General features: G+C 39.6%; 2 protein-coding genes across 9 annotated transcripts in view; both read right to left on the reverse strand.

The window, feature by feature from the left end:
- LOC126281755 (T-complex protein 11-like protein 1) overlaps nt 1–18,822 on the reverse strand; it is a 120,964-nt gene extending 102,142 nt beyond the window's left edge. Inside the window, exons 1-4 of one of the 6 annotated variants that reach the window (XM_049980945.1) lie at nt 18,275–18,603; nt 18,011–18,176; nt 2,893–2,934; nt 941–1,157 (exon numbers count right to left, since the gene is read on the reverse strand). In XM_049980945.1, the coding sequence (XP_049836902.1) occupies nt 941–1,104 (164 nt within the window). In that variant the 5' untranslated portion in view covers nt 1,105–1,157; nt 2,893–2,934; nt 18,011–18,176; nt 18,275–18,603. Of the gene's footprint in view, nt 1–940; nt 1,158–2,892; nt 2,935–18,010; nt 18,177–18,274 lie in introns of all 6 variants that reach the window. The other 5 variants (XM_049980948.1, XM_049980950.1, XM_049980949.1 and 2 more) reach the window with 5 other exon arrangements.
- Nucleotides 18,823–20,812: 1,990 nt separating this feature from the next.
- LOC126281756 (RWD domain-containing protein 2A-like) overlaps nt 20,813–24,576 on the reverse strand; it is a 133,758-nt gene continuing 129,994 nt past the window's right edge. The window contains exons 5-6 of one of the 3 annotated variants that reach the window (XR_007551303.1): nt 22,805–23,082; nt 20,813–22,604 (exon numbers count right to left, since the gene is read on the reverse strand). Coding sequence is in view for 1 of the 3 variants with exons in the window: in XM_049980954.1 (XP_049836911.1) it covers nt 23,069–23,082 (14 nt within the window). In the remaining 2 variants the exon portion in view is untranslated. Of the gene's footprint in view, nt 23,083–24,576 lie in introns of all 3 variants that reach the window. The other 2 variants (XM_049980954.1, XM_049980952.1) reach the window with 2 other exon arrangements.

Consider the following 24,576-nt stretch of genomic DNA (forward strand, 5'->3'; position numbering starts at 1 on the left):
CTTGTTCATGGACCCATGATGATTGCTGTCCATCATGATAAAGGTTGGGATTGCTACGCCAATACCACAACTGGATGTCAAATGAGGGAAAACAGGTGGCCTTTTCAAACAAATCACATTTCATGCTCAATCAGACAGATGGCCACTTGTTTGTATGGAGTAAAACATCTGAAAGCATATACCCTGCAACAATAAATGGAACGGTCCAGGCCAGAGGAGGGAGTGTTATAGTGTGGGAAATGTTTTTGTGGCATTTTCTGGTGACAGACATTGACTGGTGTCATGCAGTTGGTCGCAGATGGCTGGTGGTCTGTGCTTGGTGGCCATTGTATGGCAAGGAAACTTCAGAGAGTAAACTGTTCTGATCTTCACACAACCACAACCTCCTTAGCAGACTCCTCCACATAGATGTTTCTAAAAGGTGTTCCCATTAATAGTAGGTTAGAAAGTGAACCAAATTACCTTTGAGCTCCCATCACAAAGATACTTACAACAGACACCAAAAATGTTGTTTGAAAAAATAAAGGAAGGAATTGACTTGAACTTGCTTTCTTGTGTCTACATTTCACAACATTTACCACTAGAGCAAGAGAGTGCTGCCAGATCATGTAGATGACTCGGCTCGATTTCTGAGCGGTGGCCAGTTTTATTGGCACCTTAAGCAAATGGCTTCAATTTAGTCTCAGGGTAGCCAGGTTTTACATGAAAGATAGTACATCCTTTAGTTTTTTCCATATCCAAGAAATCTCACCATGCTGAATCAATAATTAGGCAACTAACATAATCCACAAAAGGCATAAAATATGCCATTATTAGAAGATTTAAGACAAGTTTGTGACATGCTTTGTGCATTTTATTTGATTTAAATGCCATGTAAGTTGTACAAGAGCCCAAACACTAAAACATTAATTTATTTTCTGTGGAAGATAAAAGACTATACCTCTTGCTGCTGCTGCTTGAACTGTCACTTGCATTGCCCTCACTATCATACCGCTGTCTTGTGCTGCTACTTGCTGCAGCACCATCATCATCCTCCAATGTCGTACTGTTTTCCAGGGGTGAATTTTCATCATTTTCGTTTCCTGGAGCTCCACCACTAGCCATGATGGCTATACAAATGGGCACTAAGTCTTGATGATTCAGTTACTGGTGTTCAGCTGCATTGGACAGGGAAAAAATGTATTCTGGATATAATCTACTCATTATCAACAGCATTTACGACAACAACAAAACTAAGTTATACTTTTTCTGTTCTAGAGTAGCCTATTCAGTATTTCATGATATTTCATTTGCTTTTAAACACTCTGAAAAACTATAAATATGTCTCAGTATTAGCAGAAAAAGATATTCATATGAATGATACTATACATATTCACTCTATTTCAATAGTTAACCTTAAGTATATTACTTCATGGAACATGAAAGTGAGTGTGGTTTTACAAATAATTTATGTACGTTAAAATGATGAATATAAGCACCACATAAAAAGGGGTCTAACGTGAAACACAAACTGGAAGAAAATTACTGATGTTTAGTCAGCTATTCTTAGAAAGAAACTCATACAAAGAAACTGTCTATTGATGTTACCATACGACTGCAGCAGGTTACTTGACACTTTATTACTTATTTTTATTTTATTCCATAGGCTCACGTTAATGTTGTCATACTATTACAAAACATGTCATTACAATGTATAGACAATAATAAAAGTTACTGAATAATAATGAGAGGTCAAGGAAACTGGAAGAAGCAGACATCTTGGACACCGATTTACACCACTCCCAAAGTGTTCACTGTTTGCAATATCCCCTTTACAAGAACACTGAGCATGGTGAAGAGCAATGTGCTCCCAAAAACAACATATTTAACAAAAACAGCAGATCTATAGTAGTCAGCCTCATTAATATATCCTTCATTTCAAGTTGGAAGCTATTCTGAATGGCTGTGGTATAATCGGTCACAAATGATGTCCTCCAGATAAATTATGATCTTATGACAGTAATGTGCAGCACTAGATATTCAATCCCTACATACTGGTTGGTTCTAGGTGGTAAAAACTAGAAGACTAACAAAGAAGCCCCCCAGAAAGAGTTCTCTTTGGGTGGAACTGTTAGTGAGAGACAATGAGTGGCCAGCACTCTACTCGATAGACTGGGAAAATTCATCATAAAACACATTAACTAAATCTGTCTTTAAGGCCAGAAGTCTACATGGTATTGACTGACCACCTTGTTGTCCTCTGCAATGTGGTGTCATTAGGATATGGTTGGGAGGGGCATGAGGCCAGCACACCTTCATCCTGGCTGTTGCTGACTTTAGAAAGACCTAAACTCCACCCAAACAGACCATGAAGACCGAATGGTACCAACCGGCAGCCATGTCCTCCTCAGCCCACAGGCGGATATGGAGGGGTACATGGTCAGCACACTGCTCTCCCAGTGATATGTCAGTTTACGAGACTGGAGATGTTACTTCTCAATCAAGTAGCTCTTCAGTTTACCTCACAAGGGCTGAGTGCACCTCACTTGCCCACAGAAAGGTCACCCATCCAAGTGTTAGCCCAACCCGACAGCACTTAACTTCGGTGATCTGACGGGAACCTGTTACCATTGTGGCAAGTCCATTGGCACTTTCTACACTTTGGAGCCACTAATTCTCATTTGAGCAGCTCCTCAGCTGGCCTCTCAAAACTCAGTGTGACTCATTCCAATCCTCCCACCAAGGGAAAAATCTTTGGCAGAATTGGCCATTGAACATGGGTCCTCCACACGGCAGTCAGACATTTTGACCACTTAGTTATGAAAGCAGACATGAATCACACTAGAAAGGAAAAAATAAATGAACAGATCTTACTTCTGTGGGTGTTTTACAACATTCTCAAGTTATACTCACCGAAGTAAGATTTCTGGGACGTTACAGAAAATGGATAGATCCCTGAAAACATAAATACTATATATTTATTTTAGAATTACCAGAGGAGAGCAAGAAACAATTAGATACAAGAAGAAGTTACATGCACATTTCGCAAGTCTGTTTACAGACTTTCCAGCTATAAAGAATGTATCGTTCATCGCTGAGACTTCTGAGAAACAATACAATTCCAAAAACTGAAAATATGTCATTATGTAGAAAATAAAGAGAACAGTGCAGCCAAAGTAACAGACATTCATGTTAGTGCACAGAAATTACCTAACTGGGAAAAATGGCTAAGCCTACATCAAATAAAACAAGAAATGCAGAAGGCTGGAGATCTCACTGAAGATCTGTAAACTGAAATGATTGTGCTTAAGTGCTTCTAGAGCTCAATGTTGCATGGTAGAGTAACTGTACAATATTTCTACAAGGTAGCTGCTCATCATTTTCAAGTAAAGATGCAGCTCTAGGGAGCTAATGCATAAGGTCCTCTCTAGGAAAACAGAAGCAACTAGAGGAGCTGTAACGTCATCACAGCAGATTTGGCACCTAGAGCCCTCAAGTAAACTAGACTCTGCACTGTCAGCGTGGGATGCCTGACCACAAGCTGCATATCCCTTGGTATTGTTCTAACTAGGAACACACGGAAACACGTGGAATTAAAAGAGATACAAATTTATTGGGCCATGGAGTGACAAACAAGAATACAGTGAGGTACAGTCACGGAGTGACAACAACAAAAGTACAGTGGAGGTAGTCAAGCATCTCAAATACATTTAAGAACTGAGGGCCCAGACCCCTGTGCATGTGCTTATAAGGATGCTGTACCCTTCATATATAGCTTGTGTAGTACTGTGTGGGCCAGGTGATTGGGTGGCCCCTGATGGCACTTCCGGTATGAATGTCAGTACACAATACACTTGCCATAGTGCCCCAATTTATGTCTATGGGCAGTGAGAATAGTTACCAGTGGGTTGCTGTTCTCCTTCTTCCTTGGAGTGGGGGGCAACAAAGACCAGGTATCGCTGTTGTCAATGCTGTGATTGAAGAGATGTCTATGGCAGTGTTGGAGGGCAGCAGTCACAGACGTGAGAAGTTCCCAAATCAAGTGGACTGGTTGGTACGGGTGAAAGTAAGTGAGTTGAAGGCACTCCCACTTCCTGTGGACCCTGTGGCAACCCATGGACAGGACTGGCGAGTGGGGGTGGAAGCTATCTCGATGTTGGAATCCATGAGGAGTGGTGCCAGCACGGGCTGCGATGATCATGGACTGAAGAGGAGAGGCTCTCGCGACAGACACCAACTTCTGTCCCTGCAGATGACAGCGCCTGCTCAAGAGTAGTGGGAGCTGCCATCAGTGCTGACAAAGCCCTGGCTGCGGGAAAACACAGGCATGCATGATCCTTGGAGTGGCCAGGACCAACAAAGAACAAGGCAGGGATGCAACAGGTTTTGGTTGCATGACCTGGAATGATCTTCGGTGTGAACCACGAAGACGCGGTAACTATGCTGGCTGTTGATGCCGGCTGGAATCCATTGAAGCAAGTCACTGAGCAATGTTCATGTCTGATGACCTTACAGGAGCTCAAAGGGACGCTTGTACACAATTGGCATCGTCCTCTAAGAGATCTTTTTTTTTAAAAAAAAAGAGAAGAAAAAGAAAAATTTGAGAGCTTCCACAGATGGGAGATCTTATGCATACTTGCACAATTGCATATTAAACATTCAGACAAAGTGTTCCACATCTTAATTCAACTATGAATGGAAAGGAGATAGTGCGTCATGGCAAATTATATTATGTGTACAAAGTGTTTGAAAGACTTTGCAATGATTGGAGGACCATTATCTGAAACCAGGGTGCAAGGAAACATTCTATGGAAAATATCTTTGAAAGGCCCTAGAGAGTCACACCTTCTGTTGCAGAGGGACAACAAATGTTTTAAGGAAAATGATAAAGAGCATCAATAGCCAACAACCAGAAAGTGTGTAGAAATAGACCACCAAATCAATGTGGGCACTCTTTGAAGGATGTGTAGGTGCTGGCCGAGGTGAAAAAAAGCATGGTGCTGCCTTCTGATCCAACACTAGCAGCAGCCCATGACTCGTTGTTCTACCTCCTAATCGATGCCTGGCCAAAACACGCAACAGTGCGCCAATAATTTTGTGCAAAAGAACCCCCCCCCCCCCCCCCCCGTGAAGTTTTTGATGTAGTATGCAGTAGACTTCCTGCTGCAGAGCCAGTGGAGACATGATACACAGAGTGAACCCTCCTGTCAACAGGAGAACACAGTCATCAAGAGGGTGAGGCGATGGCCCAACACACAAAAATTTCAAAGCAGGTCCAAAGCCAAGCACCGTGGATGGTCGGGCAACCCATATTGTACCATGCGTACCACCTACTGGAGCACCAGATCCACTTCCACAGCATAGGCAACATGAGTACCAATGACGGGGAAGCCATTACCATGTGCCTCACCTCCATATCCAGTTGAAAACAAAACAGTTTCTCCATATCGAATGAGGGGTAAGGAACGGCCTATGAGGGGCCAGGACAGAGGATCTGCATTTTCATTTTGCAATGTGGGATGAAAATGGATCTCATAATTGTAGTGGGACAAGAACAGAGCCCAATGCTGAAGATGATAAGTGGCTTTGTCCAGCAAGGACGTCGACAGATTAAACAGGGAAACCGAGGGCTTATAGTTGGTATTAAAAAATAATTTTACACCATACAAGAACACGTGAAAAATTTTTAAAGCTTACATAATAGCAAGAGCTTCATCTTCCATCAGAGAATAATTTTGGTGAACCATGTTGAGTGTTTTTGACACAAAGACAATACATTGTTTGGAGCCATCTGAATGGCAACGGGCCAGGACCACCCCCACCCTGTACTTGGATGTGTCTATGGCCAGGACCAGAAGCTTGCAAGGTTTAAATGTTGCAAGACATGGCACAGAGCAAAGACTATCCTTCAGTTGCACAAAAGCAAGCTCACATGCTGCAAACCAAACAAAAGGAGCATGTTTCCAAAGCAACAGATGCAAGGGATGGCCAACAGTAGCCACTCTGGTAATAAATTTGTTATAGTGCACTACTTTGCTGAGGAACACCTGAAGTTCACATAGACTAGACAGACAGGACAAGGCCTTAAAGGTGACAAAATATTATTCCACGAGGCACAAGCCCTGCTGGGAAATTTCATGACCAGCTGACTTCTTGTTGTGGTCTGAAGGTTAGTTGTTGATAGTGTGAAGTTGCAGGAGTTTAAATGTTGCAGCTTGCAGATGGTCAGCTGTGGTGCTTTAAGGAGCGTGAACCATGGCAAATATCATCAAGATAGTTTATGTAAAGAGAGACAACCACCATGACCTGTTCAAGAAATGTTGGAAGATGGGAGGCCACTAGCGACCCTGAACATTGGCCATTGATACTTATAAGAGGCGAGAAAAAGCATTAGCTGTGAGCAGCTGTTTTGATGTCTCATCCAACAGAATCTGATGATAGGCTTTAACCAAGTCAATTTTCAAAAAGAATTGACCCCCGCTAACTTTGTGGACAATTACTCTGGGCAACATAGAAAGTAAATATCTGTGCATTATTAGTTACCCTGAAACCACCACTCAAATGAAGCTGACCAGACGGCTTCTTTATGATCACTAAGGGCATTGCCCACTCATTTGAAGAAATTAGTTCAATCATGCCCAATGACATTAAGTGATCCAGCTCCATCTTGAGCTGGTCACATAAAGCTAATGGAAACGGATGCACACAAAAAAACTTAGGGCGGGCAGAGGGTGATGTGTGTCATGAAATTGTTTGCACAACCTAGCTCTGGGGTGAATGGATCAGAAGATCACTGTTTGCCAGTGGTAGGGACCCAAGCCTGGCATACGCCTGTGAGTTGAGCAGGGACATGGTGGCCGCAATGTTGACTTGGAGGATTAATGGCTGATTTATCACCCACACTTCTATGAAATATTTGTTTTGGTCTGCAGACGGGGGCAAACATGACACGAACAGTGTGAATATTGATGTCCACAGATGAGTACAGAGATTTCTGGGGGAGCGCAGATCGAAACACGGGGGATACAAATGATGTGGCCTTCACTGTTCCTGCTACTGACAACATGACTGTATGTTGACCCGATTGGCTCATTTGTACTGCAGCTACCACCTTTTCCCCAAGCACACTAGGCTCCATATGCTGGGGCCACATGTTGTCAACAACACCATCCCTCCAAGACTCTAACTGGCACCCTGCGGCATGGGAAATCTTGAACAACTGTACAACATTCAAAACCTCTTGCAACATAGTGTCCTCATGGTGCAGGTCATGTTGACGCACCTTCTAATCCAGGGCCGAATGAATGATTGCATCACAGACCTTTGCATCAGTGAAAGATTCATAAGTTGTAGCATTGATGAACCAACACTTATGAATGAGGCCGTGCAGCTCAGCCGCCTAAGTGCACTACATTTGCTGTGGCTGTTTGTGACACTGCTAGAATTCAACACACACACAGCGATCACACGTTAACGCTTAGGACAGCAAACAACACTTATCATTAAAAGAAAGCAACACTGATTCCTGCACAGCAGCTATCTGGCACAGTAAGCAATACAAATGAGGGAGGTATCCATAATAAGATAATAACTTTACAGACTTTCTTGTCAACCCTCAGAAGGTATGAAATTTTGGAGAAGCTGCTTCTTGTACACATCCAAGTCTTCCACAGATTCATCATAATATGGGAATGGTGGCAGGTGAACAGACAGTGGCCAAGCCTGGGTCAGAACAGTCAACATCCGTTCCAACATGGCAGTATGTGCTGCTATTGTTGCAGAAGGGACTTGGGTAAAGCCTCTGTTGACAACTTCAATGGCAGAAAATGACAGAATGCCAAAACACAAAAAAGTAATCCCATCCTTTTTGACATTCAAGCTCTAACTAGATACACACGGAAATACGTGGCCATAAGTAGAGATCCAAGTTTATTGGGTCATGGAGTGACATTAACGAAAACAAATGTAGGTAGAGTCATGGAGTGACAACAGCAAAGTCCAGTGAAGGCAGTTACAGTCTCAAATACAGTAAGAAAGAAGGCCCACAGCCTTGTGCATGTCCTAATAAGTGCTGCGGGCACTCGACAGACTAGGTGCTTGTGGCTGTTACTGTTAGTTGTGGGCACGCCATATGAATGTTGGCATGCACTATGCTTGTCATAATGGCCCAACTAACGATGGCTGTGAATGGTATGTGTAGCAGTCAGGCAGGTTACTACGGGTTTTATGTCTGGATAAGTTGCCAGTGTCCAACTCTGACTGTCTTGGCTTCAGCACCTACGAGTGTGACCTTGTTGGATTCACTGCTTTGTAACCAAATAAAAGTAGCCAGCCACAGTCAGATCAGAACCTGAAGGTAAGCAGCTGACTAATATGAATGAATTGCAGTTACTGCAGCAATATCTTACATTACACCCAAGGGAAATGTGAACAGTTATGTCCGGAAAGAATCAAACAGCACATCTGAAGTGCTGAAATGACTGTATTTGAAAATGAGATGTCATGAAATGCCAATTAATATGTTGACAACAAACATCCCAAAAAGGTAGTTCACATGCTGATTACTTTGAAGGAATAGACATCCTCTTGAAACTTAGTGCTGATCAGCCACCTGGGCTCTGCATGTTTTTGTATACCTTGAGACAACTGCTGTTTTGAAATCAGTAGGTACGCTCAATAAAGGGAAATGTCACCAAGTAAAAATACAGGGTGAGCATGAAGTCTTGCACTGATTATAACAATTTATTACGGAATAACTGCTTGACATGATAATTTACATTTGATGCCATTACATAGGTAGTGTAACTCATTTGTTTTAAGACCACTTACGTTACTAAACCTCAACGTGTGCTCCCTTGGTAGTTCAGAGAATGTCTAGGCGGTATTCCAGTTCCCGCTAGGTGTTTTATAACATGTGTTCTGTAACAACACCCACAGCAGCTTGTATCCTAGCCTTCAGTTCGTTGACATCAGCAACTGGTGTGACGAAGACTCTGTCCTTCATATAGCCCCAGAAAAAAAGATCAAGGAGCGTAATGTCTGGAGAGGGGGAGTAATGTCCGGATCGGTGGATTGGAAGAAACGATCCCACACCCTGGCCACCCTGCTCAGACATTACGGTCCTTGACTTTTTTCTGGGGCTATATCAAGGACAGTCTTTGTCACACTAGTTGCTGACGTCAACAACCTGAAGGCTAGGATACAAGCTGCTGTGGGTACAGTGACAGAACACATTTTACGAAACTCCTGGAGGGAACTGGGATACTGAGGAGACATTCTCTGAGCTACCAAGGGAGCACATGTTGAGGTTTACTAACATAAGTGGTATTTAAAAAAAATATTCTAGTAACACTAACCTGTGTAACGGCATCAAATTTAACTTATTATGTCAAACGGTTATTCTGTTGTAATTTTTATAATCAGGGGAAGGCTTTGTGCTCACCCTGTATAGATAAACTGATGCCACCATGTTAACAGCAAAAAATTGAAGATTTGGGAAGAGTCATTGCAGCAAGACCTCCGGTATGAGAGATTAAAAACAATATTATATCAATATCATCACCAGAAAGGACTGTCAAATGAAACTATGAAACAATAAGACACACTCAAACAAAAGGGTGCCATCTTCTCACATTGTACTCTTGTTTTTAATTGGCCTAATTTCTTCTGAATAATTATAAAGCTTTCAGAAGTTTTGTTTACATCTTATTGACTTAAATTGTTTCCATTATGCAAATATATTTTTCATCTTTGATCCGTCTGTTTCCTAAAATGACACTGCTTTTCATCTGTATGATGCAAAATATCCTTTGTCCACTCATATGCAACATAGGTGATATTAATCCATGATACCCACATTGATCAATATTTAACAAACTGTAGATTTTGAAGGTGATGTCAAAGTATATATACTCTTTCTATGTGACTTGCTGTTTACAAAATGTATGTGCTTCAAAAGAAAGTCATTATACATTCACAATCTTGTCGATGGAAGATTTTGCAGGAAATGTAAAGAAGTTCTGGGACGTAATAGTTGCGACTAAAGTCACGTTGATTTTTAGGAATGGTTAGGTGATTCGTTACGTGAAGATGCCGTGAGCAAGAATACAAGACTCATAGGATGGGTACATGAAGGGTTGACAAACATTTTGTAAATGATGAACATGTTCTCCTTTGTTAAGCTACAGAATGCATTTTCAACAGGCTTCTGCGAGCTGTGAAAACCATGTTTTTTAATCCAAAATGTAAAGCTTTGCTGTTAACAAACCCTGTTCATTCTCTCAGAGAATATTTACAATACTTAAGCTGTTTACTGTAACTTATCAACATTAATACAATTTATAATGAGAACTTAGGATGAGTGCTGTGTCCAGCCATTCTGATTTTGGTTTTGGTTTTTCAATTTTTTTCTCAAAACATTCCTTACATATATTAGGTTGATTCCTTACCTTCTTCACCCCCTGTCCATTGGTAGTAGCTATAAATTAACTTCTTCTGCAGATTGTTATTATTATTATTTACTTATTTATTTTGGAAAAACTGACAGAAGCCAACCTCAGTGAAGACAAGTTTGGACTCTGGATAAATGTAGGAACATGCGAGGCAATACTGACCCATTGACTTATGTTAGAATGTAGGTTAATGAAAAGCAAACTTATGTTTATAGCATTTCTAGACTTAAGAGAAAGCATTTGACATTGTTGACTGGAATGATCCCTTTGAAATTCTAAAGGTAGCAGGTGTAAAATACATGGAGTGAAAGGCTATTAACAACTTGTACAGAAACCATGTGGCAGTTATAAGAGTCGAGAGGCATGATAGGGATGCAGTGGTTGGGAAGGGAGTGAGACAGAGTCGTAGCCTATCCCCAATGTTATTCAATCTGTACACTAAGCAAGCCATACAGGAAACCAAAGAAAAATTTGGCGAAGGAATTAAAGTTCAGGGAGAAGAAATAAAAATTTTGAGGTTTGCTGATGACACTGTAATTCTGTCAAAGATAGCAAAGGACTTGGAAGAGCAGTTGAACAGAATGGACAGTGTCTTGAAAGGGGGTTATATGATGAATATCAACAAAAACAAAACAAGGATAATGAAATGTAGTTGAATTAAATTAGGCGATGCTAAGGGAATCAGATTAGGAAGAGAGACACTTCATAGTAGATGAGTTTTGCTGTTTGGAGCCAGCTGATGTAGCCACGCAGTTTTAGGCGCTTCAGTCCGGAACCATGAGACTGCTATGGACGCAGGTTCAAATCCTGCCTTGGGCATGGATGTGTGTGATGCCCTTAGGTTAGTTAGGCTTAAGTAGTTCTAAGTCTAGGGGACTGATGACCTCAGATGTTAAGTCCCATAGTGCTCAGAGCCTCTCCCCCCCCTCATTTGGACAGGAAAATTACTGACGATCTCCGAGTTAGAGAGGATATAACATGTCGACTGGCAAAGGCAAGAAAATCATTTGTGAAGGAAAGAAATTTGTTAACACCAAATATAGATTTAGGTATTGGGAAGTCTTTTCTGAAAGTATCTGTCTGGAGTTTAGCCACGTAAGGTCGTGAAACATGGACAATAAGTAGTTTAGACAAGAAGAGAAATGGGGTGCTACAGAAGAATGCCGAAGATAAGACAGGTAGATCACGTAACTGAGGTGGTATTAAATGTAATTGGGGAGAAAAGGAATTTGAGGCACAACTTGACTAGAAGAAGGGATCGGTTGGTAGGACACGTTCTGAGACACCAAGGAATCACCAATTTAGTACTGGGGGGAAATGTGGGGGGTAAAAATCATAGAGGGAGACCTAGAGATGAATACAGTAGTTATTTGGAGATGATGAGGCTTGCACAGGTTAGAGTAGCCTTGACAGCTGCATCAAACTAGTCTTCAGACTAAAGATAACAACAACATATTACTATTATTATTGTTTTAATACTATTAATCCATGTTTACAGTAGAAAATATGGGTTACTGGAAACTATGGCACAATGTTTTCATTTCTCATGAATTTCATGAATATCCTTGTCATTGTAAGTATCACTGCTTTCTGTTATCAACCTCTATAAGCTTTCCTGGAATTTTAGTTTCCACAGAACACCATGTACTTTGTGGGGTATGACGGCTGTGATTAAAATGATTCCTGATAATGTAAAACCATGTGTAAAACGTCACTGTCTCTGTAATGGTTACATCAGTTTATTATTGTTCATTATTTTTTGTTTGATGATAATTTTTTGTTTGATGGTAATTTGTTGTTTGGAAATGTGCACGATAGCTATATTTATCCATACCAAAGTGATTGCCAACTACTGTTTACAATACAGCTACCACAACAACAACCAACCACAAAACAAGATTGCTTGTGCCTTCCATTTTGTTTGCCATTGTCATACCGCTCTGCAGACAATAATTACTAACACAGTTATTGTGATTCATTTTCATCATATTCTTTGTCTCTTTGCACTATTTTTTTTAATAACACACTCAAGAATGTCTGCAGTTAATAATTAAAATGCGCAGCAAGGTGAGAAGGCTATTATGATAGTTCAATGTGGAGTCAGTACTGCAGGCTAACAGAAAACATACAAAGGAATTCAGTACTGAATGGAACAGCTGTTGCTGCTGTCGTCTCATTGTTGTATAGGTAACTGGGAACTGCCAACACTGCTCCCTTCCAAGTGTAACTGTCAATCATTTCGTTTTTCTGACCAAAGAATATGATCAGTATGTTAGTACAAGTTACTAATGTAGTATAACTTGGTAAAATTGGTTGGTCACAGTATACTGCTACTACTCATTTTGTAGTATACTTTAAGGTTCGTATTTGACTTTTCCCTAGTAATATTGTTACAAAGTTGCCCTTGCAATGGGTTTGACATCATTTGCTGGTTTTTCTAACAGACACACAAGTTCATGCAATAGTGATGGGCATGACTTCATGTCGCAGACAGATTAATTTATTTTACATTCATTGTTGATATCCACAAAACCTCACCACATTTCCAGATCCATACTAGTTTCTCTGGCAGATGTACTCAAAGTCTAAATGTTTACTGTAGGTGAAACAGAATTTTGACGTAATTTCCACACCTGGCACTTTCCGTGTATCTAAGGAAGTAGCTGAAACGTGCCCCATTAAGGAAACATGTGAATGTTTCTGCCAGCTACTGTCAAAGGATGCAAGAATAATACTTGGTAAAAAGTTCAGCCCTCTCTGACACGACTACTTCAGCAGCTTTCTTCACTGAAGACTCACAAACATCTGCTACAGCAAAACTAATAATCCTGTTATAGAAAGTAAATCTCGTTGGTGACTGAAGAGCACCCAATATTGCCTACAACATATTATGTGCAATTCTGCTTTTTCCAATTAAAATAAGGGCCTAAACGCATTGAAAGTTGTTTCGAAAATTTACTTTTTGTTGTTATGTGAGGTCATCACTGAGCTAAGAATCCTCATGTCACACATTTTATCATTAACTAGTTCATTATTCTGGTTCGGTGTAGACCATTTTCAAATAAAGAAACATCGCTATTACAGTATTTGACCTTAATAAAGTTCCCAATGAGCTGAGGTAGTAACTTAAGGCTAACAATAACATCCCCATCCTAATTCACAGCAACATAATTCTCACTGATACATTCTTCAAAAACTGAAGCTTTTTTCCCTGTAGACAACTGTTTTATGTAGTTTCCTTGTCATCTGTGGCATTTGGCATCGATGAAACTGTGATACGAAGTTTCGCATAAGATATTACACACAGTGAATTACATATTCCTTCTAAATTTCTCTTTTTATCTAAACCTCCTTGTTCTTGTCATTTTCCACTCACAGAAAAAACATGCGAAATCAACAACTCCAACTAGTAAACAAGTTAACTTACAATTAGTGACAGTTTGATACTGATTATTGTTGGTAGGTGCAAACCAAGGTGAAACATTAATGTTTACACAAAATAATAAATGCAATCTAAAAACAGCTGCACTTCCCACACACTCCAACATAAACAGCAGCATGGCACCTGAATTACTGGATTCTGCAAAAATATTTATTTTATATAAACTATACGTCATGATATGAAAGAAAAGGATTTTTATTTAATTTAATCGTATGGGTAAGGCCCTCCCCATTGGGCAGACCGTTCGCCGGGTGCCGGTCTTTCAATTTGACGCCACATCGGTGACCTGCAGTTGATGAGCACAACACCCAGTCCCTGGGCAGAGAAAATTCCCTGACCCAGCCGGGAATCAAACCCAGGCCCAGAGGATTGACAATCCGTCATGCTGACAATTCAGCTACTGGGGGTGGACATGAAAGAAATAACACTGCAGAAAAGTCCAAAGAATACAAAAATACAGGATATCTCAGAGTGCTGATAACAATTTAAAGTGGTGACAGCTTTGTAATTAGAGGCAGTATTTGACATACACACACACACACACACACACACACACACACACACACACACACACACACAGTCATAAAATTTTCAGTCATATTTAATATCACCCTTGGTGACACACAAATTATCCAAATGGTGCTTTGTCTCACGCCTCACATTCTGTTGCATTTGAGGTTTGACACTTTCAATAGTTTAAGTCACACAATGGGAGCATATTTTGTACAAAGTGTGACATATACCTTCATATTAATACATCCTAAAAAGAAAAGAAAATGCAATAGGAGATGGAGGTAATGTCTCGTAATACTAATGGCCATGGGATTGGGCCACGCCTTTCAATCCAGCGATGTGGAAATCGTTCACCCAATTACTCCTCCATGTATGTCCAATGAGATGGTGCTCTATCTAACTGCAACAATACACATGATTCTCAGTCCATTGGCCGACATGATACTTGTCTTACTGATTTCGAAGGTCTTCTGTGCTTCATGGTCTAGGTAAAATGCCTGTTGTGAAATCACATTAAGAGTTGTTCGCATCTTATCTTTTCCCAGGATCTCTTTTTCCTTGTAGCTCACACAGCCTTATCCAATCTGGCAGTCTATCTTCATTCATCTTGCTATTACGTTCTTTCCATTTTCTTCATTCACTCTTCCGCCAATATTATAAATATTAAGCTCTGTTCTTATGTCTTTGTTACATATTCTGTCTAATCTTGAGCAACTTTTACTCCGTCTTGAAAATTTCATTTCCGCTGTTTGAATCTTGCTTGTGTCCTCCTGTATAGGCACCGAAGTCTCACTCCCACAATTTGAAGCTAGTGTGGCCATTATTTTATAAATTTTGATTCTAATCTCCCTTCTTACCTCGTTATTCAACATTGAGTTTATAGAACCATATATGTACTCAAAATGTTGAATCATAGTATCTATATTTTGATCTTTATTGTAGCTTATATCTGCTACTAGACAAAAGAAATGAGTGACCTGTTATGTGTCTTAACGACTTGGACGGTGATTGTGTAAACACTGTTTGGATGTTTTTGACAGTCTCTGCAGACATTGGAAGTTACCTTCTGCTTTTGTTTTCTTTCTAATTGTGCTAGTATTCGTAAAAAACTGCATCCATTTCTCATAAGTTGTTCTGAACCTTCAATGCACTCGTTTGGAGATTTCATTTGATTAAAACTGTTACTGATATACCCCAACATATATAGGACACCAGGGCTCAAAAATATAGTTTCTTTCTACCAGAGGCATTCAGCACTTTTCTGTGGGCCAACCAATCTCTTCCTTGGCCTTTCTTGCTATGCAAAGATTGTGCATGTAACACCAGTTCAAGTACAATGTCAGAACAAGTGCAGCCCAGATACGGCAGACAGGATTTAACAGGCTGGAGCTGCGTTGATCTAAAAGTAAACTTAACTAGCAGGTGGGTCTCTGGTAACACCAGATTGCTTGTCTGTTACTCGGCCAGTTAAATGCTGATGGATATCACAAATTAGATTATAAGCTTGACGTAGTATAGAAGTGCACTCTCTCTCAAGCACACTTCATTGTGATAACGAGTGAAATAGTGGTCATAGTATGACAAGTAATTTACGAAGGAAAGAGAGAAGTAATGGAGTTTGTAGACTATTTGATGATTTGTGAAAACAAAGTGGAGAAAGTGCAGAAGCAGTTAGACATATGGCAATGAATAGTTCAAGGACACAAGATGATATTTAGCTTTAGTAAGTGTGAAATGACGATCACAACTTGCAAGAGGGATAAAGTAACAACTGGTGGGGAATGACTAAGGAAGGTGGAGACTTACAAGTATGTGGGAAGAGAGAGTGTGTGTGCACCATACAGGGACACAGAGGTAGGTGTGTGTGTGTGTGTGTGAGAGAGAGAGAGAGAGAGAGAGAGAGAGAGAGAGAGAGAGAGAGAGAGAGAGAGAGATCGCATGCAGAAAGATCAGTCCAAAAGCTAGCAGGTTTTCTTTCTTTCCTGTGGGTGACTGTCAACAACTTAATGCTTCTGTTTTTCAGTGGGCTTCTCTTTTGCTCCTAAATTATTTACAGAAATATTAGACCAGCCTCATAACACTCATGAACTCTGAGAAACAAGATTTTGAAACACTCTCTAGTAAACCCTATTTGGTTAACAGACAGATACAGGAAACCACACATTTATTCAAACTTACAATTATTCCATTTATAGATAGAAAGGATAAAAAATATGACTGCAAACACAATTATGTGTGTACTGAGTCGCTAATTTTACCTATATGATTCCTACATTATAAGTATTAACAACAAGTAATATATTGAGCACATATAAAATAAAAATAAAATAAACTAAAATAATTTTATATTAGGCTCATTAAAAACCAAGCTCTACATACCAAAACAACAAATATCCTGCAAAATCACTGTCATTCAACAACACAATGAAACACCATATAAGTACTGATACACTATTATGCAGGCCTAATCAACCAATTAACAAGAGCCAAGGTATTGAGGGACATCACGGTTTCAGTTCTCTGATTAAGCCCTCTGTGATAATCTCGATAAATTCTGATACTTTCACTTTTATTTGTCTTTTGTCTTCTCTTCCTCCTCTTTCCCCTTTCACATCAGGATGTACAGATCACTCTGCTGCCCACTGTTTCTACATCTACATTTGTAGTCTGCAAAACAATGAAACACCTGGCAGAGAATATTTCCCACTGTACTTTGTACTACGGTTAATTCCCTTTAAATTCACAAATGAAGCATGAGAAGAATGACAGCTTAAATGTCTCTCTACACGCAGTAAATAGTCTACTCTTGTCTCCGTGGTCCCTGTTGGGAGAGATATGTCGCAGGCGGTAGTATCTACCTCGACACATTGCTTAATACTGGTCCCTGAACCTCTGTAAGCTGCTTTTCATGAGACACTTGTCACATATCTTTAGGTGTTCGTGAGTTGTATCACACATGTAAAGTACCTTATAACACATATCTTTACGTGTTCTCAAGTTGTATCGTATATGTACATTACCTTGTATCCACCGCAGTAATTAAGAGACTTGTCATATTAAAACCGCTTTTCTGAATTTACACCACAGTTACAGTTGTTTATAATTAAAAGTGTGTTAAAGGTGGAGTGAATACACAGCTCAGACTACATTACAGATAAAGCTATTAACACACTCTTTACTTCTTCATTACCTGATTCTGGATCTTCTTCAACTCACAATCAAATTGTCACATTCAATTTTTCAATGTAACACAACAAGAACCCCATGAAGCATTTATTCAAGCTATGTACAGTTGTGTATTTTATTTCCTTAACAGAACATGTAAGATTGTAGTTGAAGATACCACGGGCTGTGTAGTAGATGAGACAAATGTGGGGCTTAAAAATTGTTATCTAGTCTAATATGTTTCACAGCATATGAGTTTTAACAGAAAAGTGGAACAATTGTATTTCATTTAAGTAAATGTTATAGGCTAAACTATTGCCTATTTAATACCATTTGGGTACGCATTTACAACTAGAATCATTACACTTTGAATTTTGTCCCAGTGTTTACATAACTATATAATGAAATCATATTTTTAATCCAGAAAAAGTATGTTAACGCAACGTCAATTATTACTTACAACTGTTAATTTCTGTTGCTCCATTAACTCTGACTCTGAATTATGACATCGGATGTTCCAGTTAAAAACGCATAACTGTAATTATCTCTCAGCGCGATACTGTGGCAAAAACATGATACAAATAACGCCACAAACTTCCGTGTTCTTTTGATGACTAATAGCAGAACTAAATAAGGGAAAGGAATTAGTTAAAATCCTTGGGACACCTTACATAGTAGTTTGCAAACTCTGACTCATAAGCAGTCCTGAACTGTTATCACTTACGAAATAATAGGTTTTCTTTCTTGACGTATGAAAACTGCACAAAAAATTTTGCTGTGTGCCTAGACTTGGGGAAATTTGTTTCATATCCTATGTTTACTTTTGTTTGGTTGAACATACAACGTAAGGATTGCCAACGTAACCCTAGTATGTATATTTTTGTTTACTTCCACGTCTAATTTGCACTGGCGCCAGTCTTCAAATAATTTAATCTAAGTTCTCACAAACAATGAAAACTTGCACAAGCATCCACCCACCATCGGCTTGGGGGCTGTTTCATATCATAGTGAACTATTATGAACGACATTTTCTCTAGTGGAAACGGTTTGCGAAAGTGAGCGAACAGCATTCGGTCACACTCGTTTTTCGTCCACAGATGCTTGTTCCAGTTACGCAAACTGCCTTAACTCGGCGCTTGCAGCAACCATCTACTGTTCTGCGCAAGAACTACTTTCAAGTGAATTGTGTGAACAATAGAATGGTCGGAAGAGAACATAACGACAAGGCTGCTCCCACCACAGCTTGTACGCCTGGTTAACACGGGAGCGAATGGAGGCAAACACATGCGAATCAACATTCGCGGACAGTTCACCCGTGTTCAATACTATTCACTTGTATCTTAGAGCAAGTGTGTGCACATGTGAAAACAGAAAATAACAGGAGAAAACGCTATGTAATTGTATTTTGGAGCTAATACACTATATAGGAGACATGATACAAAACTTGAGTATTCAGTGATGATTATTCTGCACGACGAGCGCACTGATTTTGACGGAGTGCGCAAAGTAGGGTAGCAAAATAAGAATTCGGGTGTCTCAATTTATGTTGAAGCGTGAAAGACGTGGAGGTATTGCACTTATACTTCGTGACAGCTCCAGCTCTCCTTTTGTGAACTTCGCACGTTTGTCGATTGATGCTTTTCGCTGTTTTTTTTTTTTTTTTCAGTTGGGGAGGGATTTAAAACCGGAACAATAATGCAACACTAACGACCAAAAATAAAACATAACATAAAGAAATGCTAGATTTCCCCATTTACAGTCGTTCCCATCAGTCACTGCGCTCAGCTTAGTTTTCGCGAACATTACACTCTGGTTATTAGCAAATGCAGATACTGCCATTATTTCGCATTGCAGTGACTGCTACGTCTCAGAAAGTTCCTGGTGTCTGCAGCGACAAATGCGAACCACTCCTAGGATTTTATTAAACTACATGTAAGGAAAAATATAATTAATTAAATGTGAAATATAGTACATACACATAGGCTACAGTACTTGATAACATCTGTTACATGATTGGTTAGAGGGCTGATAATGTGATCCCGGGCAATAGAATGTCTAACGTAACAGTGATACATCAAGCAAGTAACTGCAGCTATCACGAATCTAAGGAACAAGAATGATCAGGTCTTTGGTATATTTTCACCTTTAATCAGCAGAATATACACACATTTCTTCATTTTTTTTTTCTTCTGCGTTTGTGCTGTGGGTCTCTCGGATACCAAATATCTGTATTCTTCTATCAGCAGCATTGTAATCTCTTCACATTACTCCAGCGCTCACACAGCTCATGCCAACAACAGAAGTAGACGCGATGGCAGACGCAAGTTTTCTGTGCTACTAAGCGCTGAAACATGTAAGTCGCGAACTTCCTTTGGCGATTCGCGAGATCGACGGCCAGCGGAAGTCGAGCAAAACTTCTACGACTATATCCACACTCTGCAAACAACTGTGAGGGTACTTCCCATTGCACCAATTAATGGAGCTTCTTTCGTTCCATGCACGTATGGAGCGCGAGAAGAATGACTATTTAAATGCGAGCTGTAATTATTGCAATGTATCACACACTAGCCATTGCGAACCGAACACGACCGAAACTAGTCCGCACGCGTTCGTCTACAGTTAACACCAAAGAGAATTCTCGTTCGTTGAGGTTTGCGTTCGCCCTGGTGTAAATCAGGCTTAATACTGCAGACAGAGGGACACAGACGCCAAAGGTTCTTGCACGATCGACATGGCAAAATCCCAAAGAAAAATAATTAAGCTTCGTAAAAAATTGCCGCACTAGCACTGAAAATTTCAACTGGAGTCGTAAGATTGGCTTCTCTCATCCAGAGAGAAAGAAGAGAAGGCAAAGGCTTTTATTTATTTTTTATTAGAATTGTAAATTTTCTCGGAAGTAAACACAAGCGAGTGTGTAGTCAGGGCTGGTTCGAGCACATTTTTCCACCATAAGGAACTTTTCATTTGGCGCCCCCTCCCCCCTTTTCCATTGTACGCTTTCACCCGTATCAGTTTTCGTTACCGCGCTACGCACTGTATGCAAAAAAGCATCCTTCTCAGCTTGGCTTCTTAAGCGGCCGATATTAATTGTGATACGTCTCGTATAGAAATCTTCCAGCAGTCACTCCTATGGAGCTCTCTCAGCGAGGTGCCCTAAGCAGCGGCTTATGTCGCTTGGGCCTTAAACCGACCCTACATAAGCGGGCCGCACACCACTCACTGTTACTACGACAAGGCAGCAGGAAAATGAAAAGTCACATCAGTCGTTTCCCAAATACACGATTTATTTAACAAATACAACAACTTCTTTTAAAAACTTATTCACATAAATTAATTTGAAGCTTTCCACTCCATTCATTTCACAATTCCTTTGATATATGTCTCGATTTTTGTAATAGACAAACGAAGATTGGCTCTAGATTGCTGTTTATCAAGCAGTTACTATTTCCTTATCTGTTGATTTTCCTTAAGGAAAAGTTTGTTTATACATATAACTTGGCCCAAAAGGGTCATCTTAATGCAGTGTCTACCAATACCTTCCAATTGTTCCTATTAATAAGAAGATAGACATTCAGCAGTTTGCATCATCAAATTTAAATCGCAGTGTTTCATCGTTTGGCATGTCGTTGAGTTCCAGTTGCACCACTTCTGGTGCATTTTCAGGCAAAATGGTTGCTAAGTCAATCTAGCAATGGCTTTATCCTTTGAAAATTAGTGAAATGAGTTTTGAAAGCTGATATCAAGTTACCAACTTTCTCATCATAAGCACAAAGTTGGATTTCAGTTGGTTTAAAACACATGTAGCTTACAATGAAAACATATAATATGGCCATAAAGTTGATTAATCAATTGATTTTTGCTTTGACGCTGAGTATTTAACATGCTGAAATGACTGGTAATGTCTGTAAAAAATGCAAAGTCCCACAAGAAATCCTTTTTTCCTGTTATTTTGAATCTTTTAAATTTCAGTATCATCAGTTAAATTCAGGAACTGCTGCAGCATTTCTACCGCAATTTAACCATCTTGTTTCTGTGTAAAAGATAAAATCACCGTATTCATTGTCAGTGTCTTCAAGGAAGGTTTTAAGCTGTCTGTGATTTTACCATGAAATTTTATGAAATTAATTGTTGAAACAACAACTTTCAACTTTCGTGACATGCATGAAACTGCAGAAAAGTCTTTGAAGGGATTATACAGTGTAATTGCATCATATCATCATGGGCTTATAAATGGTGTTTTAGCGATGATATCAATCCAGAATTAATTCCTACCATGGTAGATGCTCTGTTATTCATAATACCTATTAAGTTAGTCAGATTTAAGTCAATGTTTGAACACAGTTCCAACAGTCCAATGAACATATCACTAACCCTAGTTTGCCCTCACATTGAACTCATTCCAGTTAAATAGTCATGTACTCCAAACTCATGCATTATCCCATATGCAAATACTAACAACTGGGGTGTGGAGATGGTGTCAGTTGACACATCAATAACCAATGAAAAGTAAGCAAATTTCTTTGAGCAATGTCTTAACTGGTTCTTTATATTTGCCAACCCTGTAGTAATTATCCTTTAAGTGGTCATTTGGTTTAACTGAATTTTCTGAAAATGGAAGAAAATCCATTTTCTTCTGTCCCACAACCCTGTGATGTTTTTATCAGAATGGTTAACTGATTCAGGGCAAATATTTTTTGCAGCTATCTCAAAACAATTTTTGCTATAAAGTGAGATACTTCAAAATTTATTTCTGTTGCAGTTTATGAGTTTTTAATAGGTTTTCTGAACATGACTTACTAACAAGCCAATTCTCACTTCCAGGAAGAAAATTTCTGTTCATGTAGTTCTTCCAATAATTTAGAAGACGCAGAATTCTGTAATGTACTACTTAGGAATGCCTACAACACTTTTGCAAATAAAGCAAATGATGACATTCAGCGACTGCACAAAAAAATATTCTGAAACTGCTGTTTCTTGTCCTGTTTCCTACTTGGTCCTGCTTTACCAATTTTGGACCTTCTCCAAATGGGGCTAGTGAATCTTTACATCAGTGCCTCTAAAGAGAAAAATAAAAATGTTCCTGTGAAAAATATAAAATAAACTATATAGTTTTCTTATATTATTATTCACCAATGATCATGATGTAAATGCTTATGGTTTACAGATATACATAAAATTTTTGCTTCACTTCATTGCTGAAAGTTCAGTGCACAAATGAGTAGGCTGACAAAGCTCACTGACACAAGATACGTACTGCAGAATACACAAATCACTGATGACTTGGACACTGCTGTTCCCTGCAGGACCATGTGCAGCTCTTGTTGCCATGACTGCATTGTTATGCAAGTTCAGGAATAATGTGCTGTGAGACATGTTATTATTTCAAATTGGGATCCTCCTGCCCCAATGCCAGGCACACTACCATAGCTCAAAAGAACCACAGCCTATAAGGGTCTGCATTCTCCTTTCTGGAAGGCAATGATTGCCATGGCTCAAAAGAACCAAGTTCTGCAAGCAGCTATCTTCTTCTTTCTGGAAGAGAATGAAAGATGAGTACAAAATAATAACAATAATAATATTAATATATTAACAAACAGTAAGGGCGGGCTACCATCAGATCAATGGAAGGCCACATGCAGCCCATTGTCTGTGCATCCACGTATAACTGAATAACTAACAATGATTTTTCCTATAATCATGTTATCTCCCCTCCACCATAAAGCATATATTATTAAGTGGCCAGTGACAGATGGTATGCATAGTCTACATTACATTAATCATACTTTATAGATATTGACTTCCTAACCTCTAATTTAATAAAATCTTTGTGCACTTCATGTGTATAAGGGCAGACATCAGGAGATATATGACATTATTATTAACATAACTCTCCAGTTGCTAAGAACCAAAGTGTAGCTAAATAATAGCATTCATTCACGCTATGTTGCTTATTAATAATTAGGGTACTGATTTCAAGTTTCCTCTAAATTGTAAGTATAATCCACTAAAAAGTGTGAGCCAATGCACAATAAATGTTTTGGATTAATATTTAAGGGTGGTCGACAGGCTACGATTTGTCTGCGCAGATACCTGTGCATGCAATAAATAGCCAGAAACCTAGCAGTTCTGCAGGTTAAAACTGTGAGATGGATTGGGACTCACAAGCGGAGTGTTTCTTTTAGTGGGCAAGTGCTCTACTGAATGAGCTATCCAGGCAAGGTCTACAGCTTTACCTCTCGCAGTACCACACCTCCTACCTTCCAAATTCCACAGAAGTTCTCCTGCATACCATGCAGGACTAGCACTCCTGGAAGATCAGATATTGTGAAGCAATAGCGTAGCCGCATTATAGAGGCTTGTTTCCAGGGTCTTGCCTGGATATCTCAAGCCCAGAAAGGTATGCAGAACTCCAATGAAATATGGAACATAGGAGGTAGGTATTGGAAAAAGTAAAGTGCGGAGTGTATCACGAATTGTGCCTGGATAGCTTAGACAGTAGAGTATTTGCCCACAAAAGGCAAAGGTTCTGGGTTCAGGTCCCAGTCTATCACCCAGTTTTAATCTGTCAGGATGTTTAAGATCAGTGCACAATCCACTGCTTAGTGAAAATTCATTCTGTCAATATTTCTTTTCGGTTAATGGGGAACATTTTCATGGGTGGAGCGGAGAGGGCCTGTGGCATCATTACAGTGCACACAATCACTACTGTTGACAGAACCGAAGGTGAACTGTCTCAACAAAAATGTCTCACATATCGAAGGTTGCTGATGCTGAGTTCTTAAATATGTAGTTTGTAGATCCAGGAGTAAGATAGAAGAATGTAAAAGATCAGTTAAGGATGATCACCCACAGCTAGAAAATAAAGGGTTATACACAATACAGGGTAGATCTGAGGAGTGTACATTAGTAGTTCGAAGAGCACAAAGGAAAAATGGATAGATTTGTGCAGAACATGCTTTGCACCAGAAAACTACAGAATTCAGTTTGGTAAAGACTAGTAAATGTACAAATGTAAGGATGTAGAGG

This window comes from Schistocerca gregaria, chromosome 7, assembly GCF_023897955.1.
Source record: "Schistocerca gregaria isolate iqSchGreg1 chromosome 7, iqSchGreg1.2, whole genome shotgun sequence".
Taxonomy (NCBI): domain Eukaryota; kingdom Metazoa; phylum Arthropoda; class Insecta; order Orthoptera; family Acrididae; genus Schistocerca; species Schistocerca gregaria.